The following is a 12,359-nucleotide window of genomic DNA, read 5'->3' as shown; positions in this document are numbered from 1 at the left end:
TGGAAATTAAAGAGAAGGAAATAAGTTCAGTATTGTTTCTCCATTAGTCACAGTACCACCAGATAAATTGGTAATCCTATGTACTGTAAACCGAAAGAAAATAAGGTCATTCGACACAAAGCAGGTTTAGCACAGAAGCAATTGCCCCCCTCTTTGTTTTTTACATGCAAAATCCCAATTATCAATGGAGATTTGCTAAATAACTTTAAAAAATAGTGTATTTTGCACTGAAATCCATTTCCATTTTGGCAGCATGTGAAAAAGTAATTTTCTGCCTTGCCCTCAATGCACTCAATCGGGCGCCAAAAAAAAAAGAAAAAAATGACCTGAACATGTCAAAAAATCTGGATTTCATTATCCTTTGATAATTTATCCAAAAGTTATTGGTGCAAATCCATCCTGATGCCTTACTGTGGCACACTAAAGATCTTAGTTCAATTTCGAAAGCACTGATGATCATGTTACAGATGTTTGAGGGCCACTAATTTAAAACGACAACAACAACAACAAATACAGAAGCAGGAAAGTTTCTGTGGTAAATTAGGTCGCATGAGAACCCAAGCGTGGACCAACACCTGCATTTAATACTACAGTTTGGCTACCAGGCAGCTTGCACATTAGTGAAGCACACGTGGTAACATCTTGGGCTTTCATCTAAGTTCATTTGGGTGTCACAAAGCCCCAAACACCCAGACTGTACTGTCCTCACTTTAGCAACAGTGCTAAACAGAGTGGCGGCTTCCTGGCTACATGGAACGTCCTCTATTCCTGGCACCGTCACGGAGACTGCCTTTTACAGGCGGAGTTTGTATGCAATCAACTGAAAGAAGAAACAGATGATGCATTAGACTGCCAAGTAGGTGTCAATCTATAAAGCTGGCTGAGAAAAGTTAGTTGAGGAAAGAGAAACAGAACAAGAAAAAGTGGCAAAACTGTTAAAGCCAAATGGTATCAACAACATTAGAATTAAAAAAAAAATAGTGTCAGTTCTTGTGAATTATCTACTGAATGCTATAGCAGATCCACATAACTGCCTGTGGTTTGGCAACACTTTGAGTATGACGTTACTCTTCTTTGGTGGTACATCTGGCTGTATTTGCAATTTCACCCACGTTTCCGAGACACTTGGTCCCCTCCGATTTCCCCCGAAAAGCCACAAGTCCACCACGACTGGTAGAGATTGGCTTTTTCTATTTTTAGACCTTTGACCACTCTGCAAGTCCAATTACTTTCCACCAAATCATTAGAACGTTCTCCATCTCTCAGTCATTTTGTACCACTGACTTTGCATCAATGGAGCCCATGGTGGGCCCTCTTAAAAAGGGTCGGACATGCAAAGACAGCATTTTAAACACGATCTTTGAAGTTTTATACGCACAGCAAGTCCTCTTTTAATTATGCCTTGCGTCCACATGTGCAGGGCTACTTCTAAACAAACTTTGGAGAGGTTACAGTACCTTATTTATGTCGGACTTTTTAGTAAAAGCAATCGATGTCATTTCTAAATGACGCAGTTATTCGTCAAACATTGTTGTTCTATGGCAATGTTCAAATTTGACTGCCAACGTATGCGATCATGACATTCATTATTTTCAATTCAGCACTGTGGTTCTGACTTGCAGGAAATGGCTCAGATTTGAGAGCAATTGAGGAAAAAAATGTGTTTGAAGGAAACCTTGAAATGTCATAATGACCCTGGTTGGTGTGTTCATGTTGCTACGGTGTTTATTCGGCTTGAGAAGAATCATGAATTCTTGGACGCTAATGGTGAAAGAGCAACTGTAATGTTATACATTGGAAATAAGCCATAACCAACATATTTTCTCACTCAAGTTTTGACTTTAAATTCAGCTTCCCACAAAGTTAATTTTCAATGGCGTGAGTTGTTAGATAAATATTGCAGTTTTTCTGGGCAACTGGCCTTGAAGAAAGTAATAACTAGTTATGAAGCTTTGAGCAGCACATTGCATTAAATGAATGTAAAGGTAATTGATTTTTACATTTGCATGGTAGCAATTTTTTCTTTTAATAATACACCAGAAGCTTTTTGTTTTGTCTTTGATTTGAATTACTTCATTAGGTGGATCTGTTTGGAGTATTTTTTTGTTTAAACTGAGCCAAAGGTTAAATGTTGGTGCCACCACACCTACTTTAATGGATAGGTATTACTTTGATTGCTATGCTACATGTTTTTTTCCGTCTCTTGAACGCTTTGGTAAATGTAAATTACCATTCATTGTTTTGCATCTGTTGTTACAACTCCAAATGTGTACACGAGTTGTCCTCCCTCTCTTTGCACAGATGTCACTAAGGCAATTTGTTTATCGCACTGGATTGGTGCACAAATACCAGAGATTCCAGAACTAGTCTGCTTCCTAGACAGAGCTTGTAATGATTGTATTGTTTGTGTTTTAATTGACATATTGACACGTGTTTTAAAATATTGAAGCATCCGTTCACATTCGTTGTTGAAGAGCTATCAGTATTTCTTCAAAATAGATTAGTGCATTAAATATATGACAGTTTTGCAGTATCTTACCCATAAAAATAGGTTTTAACAACCATCCTGAGTGCTATGAAATGCCAGCATCTAATAATATCCATCACAAAATATTCTAATCGCCCAATGTTTATGTCAAAAATGCTATTCACACTTAGTATCTTTATGAATTATTCCACTAAACAGCAGACACATAAAATATACTTATAATTTTTTGCAGTGAAACACAAACATTCATGATAAAAACAAGCTATTTGTTTAACTAAAATCACTTTTTTCAAACAAAGCAAACACTAATTCCAGAAAAATACTTCTATATCAGTAATAATCATGTTTAAGAGTTCTTGCTACAATACATGTAGTTCACAGTCAACAGCTGGTGTCTAAACATACAAAATATAAATATTCAGAGTAAAACATCATAGTATTTTATGTGTACAATTCATAGTTATTTCCAAGTGAGCCAGTAGTCACTGAAATTAAAATTCAAGCAGCATGCTTTTCAAACCTGAGCTTGCTCAAAAGTATAGAGTGCTATTTGAATGAATAAATAAACACGACATAATGCAGACTGTTGTCTTTGGGAATGTATCTCACATGAAAAGATAGCGACCTCACGTGGAATAAGCTAAAACATGTGCATTCTGATGCCCAAATTAATATTCAAATAATTGCTTACATTCCATTCACATTAAAGCACACTTACCTAATTCAGTGCATAAAAGTTTTAAAATTAAACATTTAAATCACAGACCACACTCAATGCATTGCATTCTACACTATTTGAATAAACTAGTGCTTAAGCATTCAAAGAGCATGTTTTACATCACTCATTTTTAAATGTGAATATAAGACAAAATAAAAACACAAATAAATAAATATCCACTGTACCCCAACCTCTTGTCTCCATACCCATGCATTTTTCATAGCATATTTTCTTAGAACTATAAATGTTCTTTCTTTATATACTATTAATTCCAGAACAGTTGTGACACATTATGGCATTAGGGAAGCTCACTTTGTGTTATTCTGTAGCATCTTTCTATTATCCTGCATGGCTTGTTAGCATATTAGTCTTTAGTTAGTGGCCTCAAAAAACATGAAATCCTGTAGGAAAAACAACAAAGTATGTTATAGGGAGCATAGTGAACTGGCGATGATTCAATGTATAGATGAAGTGGAAATATGTCCTAATACTCACAATCAGAAAACATGCCCCGATCATGACAGCCTTCATCCTCACATCCAAGTCCATCGGGAACTGGATTCCAAAGTTGTCTGTATCTGTGAACACTTCCCGAAGAAGGCCAGTCCATTGCTTGCTGATTTTCCCAATTTTGTTGACCTCATCCATGGTCAGAATCTGGAAGAAGAGTCGTATATTAATACAAACTAGTTACATCTGGATTTTTAAACCGCACAAACTTTGGCAGAATTCCGATTCAATTCCAGGCTTTCCGGCTGCTGGTCTATTAACTTCAGGCAAATAACTAGTTCTGATATTATGCTTCAGTTATTTCTAGCTCTGTATCAGCGTGCTGAAATCTTGACTCCCGAATCAAATAAAATGAACTGAGCCATAGAATGAAGACCAACTTGTATCATATGAATTTGCAGTGCTAACTGAAACAGCATCCAATACTTCATAGCATTGTAAAAGCCCCTTAACGCCCCTACCTCCCCCTCAATTATGTTTGGATAACTTGACCAGATTGCTGTGTTTGGCTTCACCACTTAACCCACCTCAAAATCCACATCTGGCAAGCAGCTCCATCCACAAAACGGTCCATGAATCTTAAGAACTGGTTCTGTGAGTTCATTGGCGATGATGAATTTGGGGGAAAAGGGGTGCCACTGTTGCACGACGTACCCCACAGTGTTACCTGGAGGGGCTTGCACCTCCAACTGCACAAAGATTGTGCTTAATCTGTGGTTCTTTCACATTGGTATTAAAATTCGGACATGGGCTCACCTCCTGTAGACAACATGGGAAGAAGCAGGACATGCACTTGAGTGGGCGGGTGACGGTGATGATCTCTTGGCCCAAATTGTCCAGGACATGGATAGAGAAGGGACGCATTGGACCGCAACATTGGCGACTCAGGCAGTCGTTCTCCTCAACGGCATAAAACACATTCTGGCCCATGGAGTTGCGCACCTCGTACTTGTTGTTGCTTTCAAAACCCACCAGAGCTGTAAAGTTTGACAGTGCATTGAAACGATGGCACCTGAATATGTTTAATATTTGATCATTTCAGAGCAATAACTTGCTTCGTACCTTCAACCAACTCAACTTTCTGTTTGATGAGAAGCTGGTCCACCTAGAAAAGCAGTTTTTTAGTTTTTACTTTGCTCTTTTGGAAGATGATACATCTGCAGGATATATAGTTTTTTTTTTACCTGAGTGAGATATTCTAATCCAGGTGGACATCCTGGTATTCCCGGACTAGGAACCTCATACATGTTCATGTCTTTTCAACCTGTTGAGGAAGGACAGTAAATACTGATATTTGTCACCATCTAACGTTCATTTTTAGTAATACGGTAGTAAACAAACGGGAGACTAATCCGGTGGGCTTTATTCACACGACCCCTGGATTAATAGTACATTTTGGCTATACGAACCTGACGTAGGAGATACAATTATTCAGATTCATTATTATTACTAATCGTTAAATGAAATACTATTCCGTTTACACATGTGGAAAGGCAATGACAGTCTAGCGAAAGAGAAAGACGCACGCGCGCGTCCCTGTTGTGTCCGTCACACGCACTGAGCGACCGTGGACATGCGTGTCAAATGACGTCACGTGCGCGCATTATTCCAGCCGTCAAATACGCGACTACTCACCGAATTTTGGTCTGTGACTCGTATAAATAAGGAGACGCTCAGAAACGGAACCCTTAGAATAAACATGGAATGCCATTGGGCGACGTCACGTCGCTTCCCTCTTTGCCATCCAATGAAGAGGCAACTATTGAACAGCATCTTTTTGTAGTAAAAGATAGAATTTATGCATTACAATTTGATACAAGACCATTTTACAGACCCTACACTGTCCATATCAGTTTATAGAATATACATTATTTATAATTTAGAGGGATATTGGGAAATCAATTAAAATATGCAATATATATTATTTTAACTGTCAACTATTATACTCTTATTTCAACTATTAATATAAGTATATTACTTGTACTTTTTTACATGTCTAAAAAGTGTATGTTCATATCAGTCTTTGTCAACTATACATCTGATAAATTCTTCCTATCCCTTAATGTCAACTATTACTTATTTCAAGTATCAATATAATTATATTTAGTTTACATGTTTCTAAAGTGTAATTTAATGTTCATTTGGTAAAGTTTGCCTATCTCATAATGATCAGTGCATTTAAATTGTTAATGTAAATCGCCCAGTAGAGGACAGCATTGAGCTAATAATACCCTGCTGTATCTTTTTCATTTTAGCACAACAATATTCCCACATATCAAACACATAGTGCACGGACACAAACACACACACACACACACACACACACACACACACACACACACACACACACACACAGATATGCACAGTGTCTCTGTGTTACAAATTGTTGGACGCCAGCGGGTCGACTTTCCCTATTTGCGTATAAAAAATCACCAGATTCCCTCAAGCAGTGCTGATTTCTTCCCGAGATACACTAATGAGAACAAATGATGACTAGGCCGCAGATCTGCTGACACTTCAGCTGGTTTCCGTCGACTAAAACCCCCTTTTAATTGATTCGGGTAACACAAATTGCCCAAGTGACCCAACGTAACCCAGAAAACAATGTGTATACCGTCAGTTGTTGCCACAAGACAAATGTGATGTAGAAATACTACGTGGCTTTTTACACTTAAGTCATGCTTTTGATTAAGACTTTGTCAGCAGACAAAACGTTCGAAGACCCGTGAAATTTAACGAGCTCTAACAGAAACTGTAAAAAAAGGAGAAAAAAAAACAATGCTCCCTTAACAAAGAGGTGGATGGGTCTCCCACGTGTTTTGTTGTTATTTTTGCACACAGTGAAACTAGCCAGCATAGGAAAATAGTAAAATAATTGCTGTTTCCATTCAAGGAAAGAAAAGTAAAAACTTTGAATATAATTTCTACAATCCTGACTCCAAAAATAACATGTTAAAAAGTCTATTCATTAAAAAATATAGACTAAAATCAATTTTATTTTTCCCCACTATTCTTCTGACCTTTAATATACCTTTAAAAGACATAAATATACTCCAAAACTCAACAACAGCAGTTTTACCAAGGACTGATTGTTCCTTAAAAATAAGTGGAAATAAGAAGTTAGACGTTCTCATAGAGGCTGCCAAAAAGGTAACATTGAAGTAGTAGCAAAAATTATAGTGGGTAGAATTATGAATAGTTGCAAGTGTGCCAGTCAGTTCAAGAAATAAAAAAATGGCAACAAATCATAGTAGAATAATGTGTTGCTATTTTGGGTTATTCGGATGTTCTTTTCTTATTCACATATATTTATGTGTGATTTTTTTTGTTGCAATTATAAACACAATACCTTAAAAACCTTTAGAATGTGAGAACATTTGTGCCTCCACAATATGTCAGCAGAAAATATTTAGAATTTTAAAATCAATTTTGTCCATAATAATACAAATATACAGCAATCATTCATTTGAGATCTCGAATTCCTGCTTTCTTATTCACTAAAAAAAATGATCCCACCATATTTTCTAGGTCATTACAGAGCATTAAAATGCTAAAAGTGTTTAGGTTTTCACAGCATATTGTAATTTAACAAATTCCACACAGTAAACCCTAAACAGCAATCTTAATATTGACTCCATAATTAACTTAAAATATTTTTTTATTATACTATACACATCAAATCTCTTTATATTGTCCTTAATGTTACCCACCAAGCTATCAAACATATAACGGGCAATCACACACCCCCAAAAAAATAGAACCGTGTGCACCATCAAGGGAGCATTTTATCACCTGGAATGGCCAAAAAGAGCACTGACACTGATGTTCTTCATCAGTGAGATCAAAACAAAGCAGTACAAACCCGGCCTTCTCTGTTCCCATCTGAATAAACACAGCAAACAGTCAGGGGGTCTTTGAAAAGCGCTCAGATTGTCTTTCTGCCTCTTAAGAGCCCCGTTACACCACCGGGGGGTTTGACTCGTTTTCTCTTTGTGTGCACGATGGCCACATTCCTTCCTACCTGTTTTACAATCTGTCTGTTTGTGTTTGTGCCGTGCTCTTTAGCCACGCCAGTAATCTTTCGTGCTCTCCTAACGAGCTTGTCGCCTCGGCCGTATAATGAGGTCGCCGAGAGATGGATCTAAAAAAAATATAAAAATAAATTGAAAAAAAGACCTCCATTTTCACTTTTTTCCCCTCTCGTTCTTCATTAGGTTAGCGTAAGGTTACAATTTATTACCCTCGGTTCCAGTGTTCCCAGCCTAGAATTGTACGTCACAGAAGAGACTTGGTAGTCGTTTACTCTGATATTTTTGTTTTTATCTGGTAAAATACCATTGAAAAGTATTGCTGTTACAACTATGGACACCATGGGGTCAATTGTTGAGATAACTTTTTAGAGCTTTTCATTTATTTGAAGTATAACACATTTTTCTATAAATAGAGAAGTTGTATTCGTGGCATTTATCAATATTTACTGCAATTGTGATTTTGGGAGGGCAGTTTGGTGGATAGCATATCTGCATCATAGTTTTGAGGTTTAACATTGAGGTCTCTGCTTTGTGAAATGTGCATATTTTCCTCCAATATATGCTTTAATTTTCTCCCATAATCTGGGAATGGTTTGGTGTAGGTGAAAGTTTGGGTTTTTGCAGTTTTTGAGATATTTAAAAATATATATTCCTGCTAACTTGCAGTGGAATGGCAGCACAGTGGTTACAATGTCTACCTCGCAGTTCTGAAATCACAGGTTCAATCCTTGGATTATTGACCTTCTTGTCAATTTTGCTTGTTCTCCCCTATGTCCGTGTGGGTTTTCCCCGGGTACTTTCACATCCCCCAAAAAATACTTGGTAGCCTCTTACTCTTAAGTCGCTTGTTCATACATTTTTTTTAAGCCGGTTATCCTCACGAGGGGCATGGTGGTGCTGTGTATTTTAATATCTACATTTAAATTCTAGCTATATTTGCATTATTTTTTTTGTGGAGAATTCTGTACTATAGTTTTTGACCAAGTGAATGGTTCGGAATAGATAGTGTGATGTCAGTGTTGATGCGCATCCTAGCTTTTGTCTCCTCACCTCAGCCCATCCCTCCTTCCTTTCAAATCACCCCCCCCCCCCCCCCCCTCCCATCTGGGCAACCCCCGTCAAGTGCTTTTGTGCGCCGTGACTTTCCGACGGGGGTTATCTGAGCCGAGACAGTATGCTTCGCTCTGGCACAGGACCTCAGTTTCCACGGCAACTTTATAATTGTTTTGGACGGGGTCCAAACGCCGCTGGACTTCTCGCCGTTATTGATGTCAAAAGAAACATGTATGAAATGAGAAGATGTAGAAGGTGTCCATATGGTTCTGTATACGCTCTCACATGGAAAACAGACCAACTAACTCATTTTCTTCATCTTAAATCGGTCAATTCTTTTCTTTTTTTCTGTCAATGGAGTTCATACGTCTTGTAATATAGTGATTCCAAAAATGCGTATCACCAACATCCAGCTGTTTGCAATACTCTGCTTCTCTTATGAGGTCATAAGGTCATTGTCATATGTCTGGGTGGAGTATGGCAGCCTTATTGAGAACAATGTGTGTCCATCACGCCGCATTATCAATGTGAATAAGCATGGTGGCACCCAAAAGCGTTCCATCGTAGCAACTTTTCATTCAAAGTCACATCATTGTCATCTTTGTTTTTTACAAGAGCTAGTTTTGATCACTGTAACCATATTTTGACACACCACGACCACCCGATGCTACTTTTGACGCAATTCTCATTCATGCACATTGTTTTTGGCCCACTAAGAAATAGAATGTGAGCATAACTTATTTTATCATTACAAAAAAAATAGATATATATTGTTTACATTGCAAGCACGCCCCGTACTTAAATAATAAGTCATAAATAACCCTAAAAGAAAATATAAATAAGCTTTATCTTGCTCTTCCTAGTGGACAAAATTGTGTTAAAAGAACTGAAAGTCAAAAAATAAATAAATAAACAATTCGGAACCTAATAGAGAAGAAAGATTCAATAAAAAAAATTGTATATCCAGAAAGTGGCTATCCAACATGGGAGGCCAATATTTATTTTAGCTAATCAAAAGTGACTATCCTAACTTAACCACTGTTACTCATTATATCATTTCACCTATTATCAGCAGATTAGCAATTTCCATATTTAAACCCTTCTTTTATATGAATGCTATTTATACTTGGTACCGTTTTGCACGTTAAACGACAAATCCGTATTTTACTCATTTGTTCTTTCATTCTGTCAATCGTTTTTGATATTCTTTCCCTTGCCTGTAACTTCAACCGCCATCCAATATATGGTCTTTCTACTCGATTCCAACATTCCCCCAGCTACCTCCACGGCCTTTCCTCACTCCCTCTCCATCTTAATTTATGACCTGCGAGGCATAGCCCGTGGAGTGAGAAGTGAGTGAGACTGGTGTGAAAGCCTTGAATGGAGTCATGCCAATAGGCCCTTCAAAATACTACCCCCCCAACAAAACAGGTACTATGACTGTTTGGGAGGCAATTGCACCATCACATCTTCTGTGGTTAGTTTGCTACCCTGACTGGCACTCACGCTGACTTTATTATGTAAACGCTAAGGCCAGGTTACATTTACAGGTTGGGAAATCATCAGGCACGTGTTTTGCGTGAAAGTAGGCGGTCGAGCGAGAGGAATAGAACACAGAATGTCAAAGAGAATCAGATAGACTTTTATATACACTTTTATTAAAATGGAATTCATTAAAAAAGGACAAAAAAGCTGTATATTTTTTGAACAAGCTGTTATTATAGTAGAAAACTGTCAAAGAATGAAAGGCTTTCTATTTTTGTTTGTAGTCAACTCAAACAAATATTGGATGTAGATAGGCTCCAGCACCCCGGTGTGAGGACAAGTGGTTCAGAAAACGAAGGAATGAAAAATATATTTGCCTGCATTTTGAGAGGACGGTAGGAATGATTTATAGCAAGACTTGATTTTACCACTTTTGATAGTCTACCAAACGTCCAAAGTTAATTCCACAGATTCCTTTACTGTAAATCCCTCCTTTTTTTTGAGTTTATGGACAAGTAAAAGTACAAATACAAGCTGAGGCCAGTTGTATCTTCACATAAGACTTTCTGTTTGTTTCCTGATCAAATTTGGAATTCAAAACATTTATATAACAAATGGAAATTATTTTATCTATACCAGCCACGATAAAACAGGAACACAATTGTTTGCCATTTGAAAAAACGCATATTGTATACATTAGGAGAATATATATACTATATATATATGTACATATATACTTATACCTATTCCTACTTGGCCATAGGACTGCAGAGTATTTCTTTAGTCCTTTTCTACTCCAGTATTCACATTCTAAATATCTGCCTTCTCAAAAATGACCAGGAAACAACTTCAACCGTCTTTCCAAACCACTTTTTTTTTTGAGTGTGAGTAATGTATTCCCATCTGCAGAGCTCAATCTACCCTTAAACTCCGTAGATCATGAAGGTGTTATTTTTCAAATCCCTGTTTACCTCCTGCCGAGGGCCGGCCGTCGTGGTTGAAGGGAAGGGTCTGGAAAAAAGGGAGGAGGGGGGTCTTCTGAAACCCACCTTGTACCCCTCCCTGTTAGATCCCAGCTTCTTTTACCCTTTGAGTGTGTCAAAACATGGCTTACTGCTGATGCCGCTCGGTTGCTTTTGACCGGACCTTCTGACAGCCCCCCTTTCCTTGTAAATTCCCCCTTTTTTTGGTGGATGCATTTTAGTTTTTGGAGTGTAGAGGGTGCTCAAAGTCCATGTTTGGGATGTAGAGGGTCAGCGTTGTGCTTTGTATTTTCACTTAGGGAAACAATAGGAAACAAATGCAAACTGCATAACTGCATCTGTTGTAGTATTAAGGTTGTGTATGTATGTTTGTGTGTGGTGTTGGATAAAAATGGGACAGTATGGTGGTAAAAACACGAGTACGATCCCCCCGCACCTGGTATTCACCTCTCGGGTGGACACGACGCCATGCTGGCACGCCGTAAAACTCCATTGTGGAAAAACACCATCACGCTGAGGCTGATAAAAAAGGAAAAATGGGATTTTTTTTTCAGTTTTTTTTAGGAGGGCGCATGTGCGTATGTTTGTGAGAGGACACATTTTGGATGGGATTTAGGAATATATATTTTTTAGGGCCTGTTTAAGGTGTAGTTCTGTCAAAAGTGTAATTGTTTAGCATTTTTAAAGTTGGAGTTTTAGGAGGAATTGGAGTCATGTATTTGTAAATTGAGAAGAAATGATTAAGTTGTTTGGATGAATTAGTGTGCCATTACTTTTAATAGTAATAAGAGTATTTAGAGAAATGTGTCAAGTAATTGTTAACATTTTCAGAGGTGAAGTTTGAATTGGTCAGGGTTTGTAGAATGTAGTTTTTCATTTTAAATATGTAGTTTTAAAAATGCCAAAAGTAATGCAATGATTGCATTAAAGTAAAAATGTAATTCAATTTTGAAAGTTAGTTTAAAATATATTAAAATCTTTCATCATATTGCATTGCTTTTAATCTGGTTTGTTCCACATTACTTTTAACGAAAAGGGGGAAAAATATTTTTTCCATAAAGCATTTCTTAGTGCATTATAATTTGTAGTCG

General features: G+C 37.4%; 1 protein-coding gene and 1 long non-coding RNA gene across 5 annotated transcripts in view; one reads left to right on the top strand and one right to left on the bottom strand.

The window, feature by feature from the left end:
- Nucleotides 1–12,359, top strand: part of LOC144209787 (uncharacterized) — a 161,137-nt gene that overhangs the window by 103,539 nt on the left and 45,239 nt on the right. The gene's annotated exons all lie outside the window — the stretch shown is intronic.
- Nucleotides 3,399–5,447, bottom strand: LOC144209785 (phospholipid scramblase 2). The gene is made up of 7 exons (XM_077736288.1): nucleotides 5,352–5,447; nucleotides 4,901–4,980; nucleotides 4,779–4,821; nucleotides 4,473–4,693; nucleotides 4,244–4,405; nucleotides 3,702–3,863; nucleotides 3,399–3,607 (listed from the first exon to the last, which is right to left on the bottom strand). Exons 2-7 carry the CDS (start codon nucleotides 4,967–4,969, stop codon nucleotides 3,578–3,580), a joined length of 687 nt encoding a protein of 228 aa, XP_077592414.1. The 5' UTR covers nucleotides 4,970–4,980; nucleotides 5,352–5,447; the 3' UTR covers nucleotides 3,399–3,577.

Source organism: Stigmatopora nigra, chromosome 16, assembly GCF_051989575.1.
Source record: "Stigmatopora nigra isolate UIUO_SnigA chromosome 16, RoL_Snig_1.1, whole genome shotgun sequence".
In the NCBI taxonomy this organism is placed as follows: domain Eukaryota; kingdom Metazoa; phylum Chordata; class Actinopteri; order Syngnathiformes; family Syngnathidae; genus Stigmatopora; species Stigmatopora nigra.
The sequence above is the reverse complement of the archived record's forward strand: the minus strand, read 5'-3'. Positions and strand labels throughout refer to the sequence as shown.

Excerpts from the sequence above, each read along its gene's own strand:
- LOC144209785 (XM_077736288.1), bottom strand. The coding sequence starts at position 4,969 with ATGAACATGTATGAGGTTCCTAGTCCGGGAATACCAGGATGTCCACCT. Across the intron at positions 3,864-4,243 it reads TGCCAGATGTGGATTTTGAG|ATTCTGACCATGGATGAGGT; the intron begins GTGGGTTAAGTG and ends CTCTTCTTCCAG. Across the intron at positions 3,608-3,701 it reads TCGGGGCATGTTTTCTGATT|GATTTCATGTTTTTTGAGGC; the intron begins GTGAGTATTAGG and ends TTTTTCCTACAG.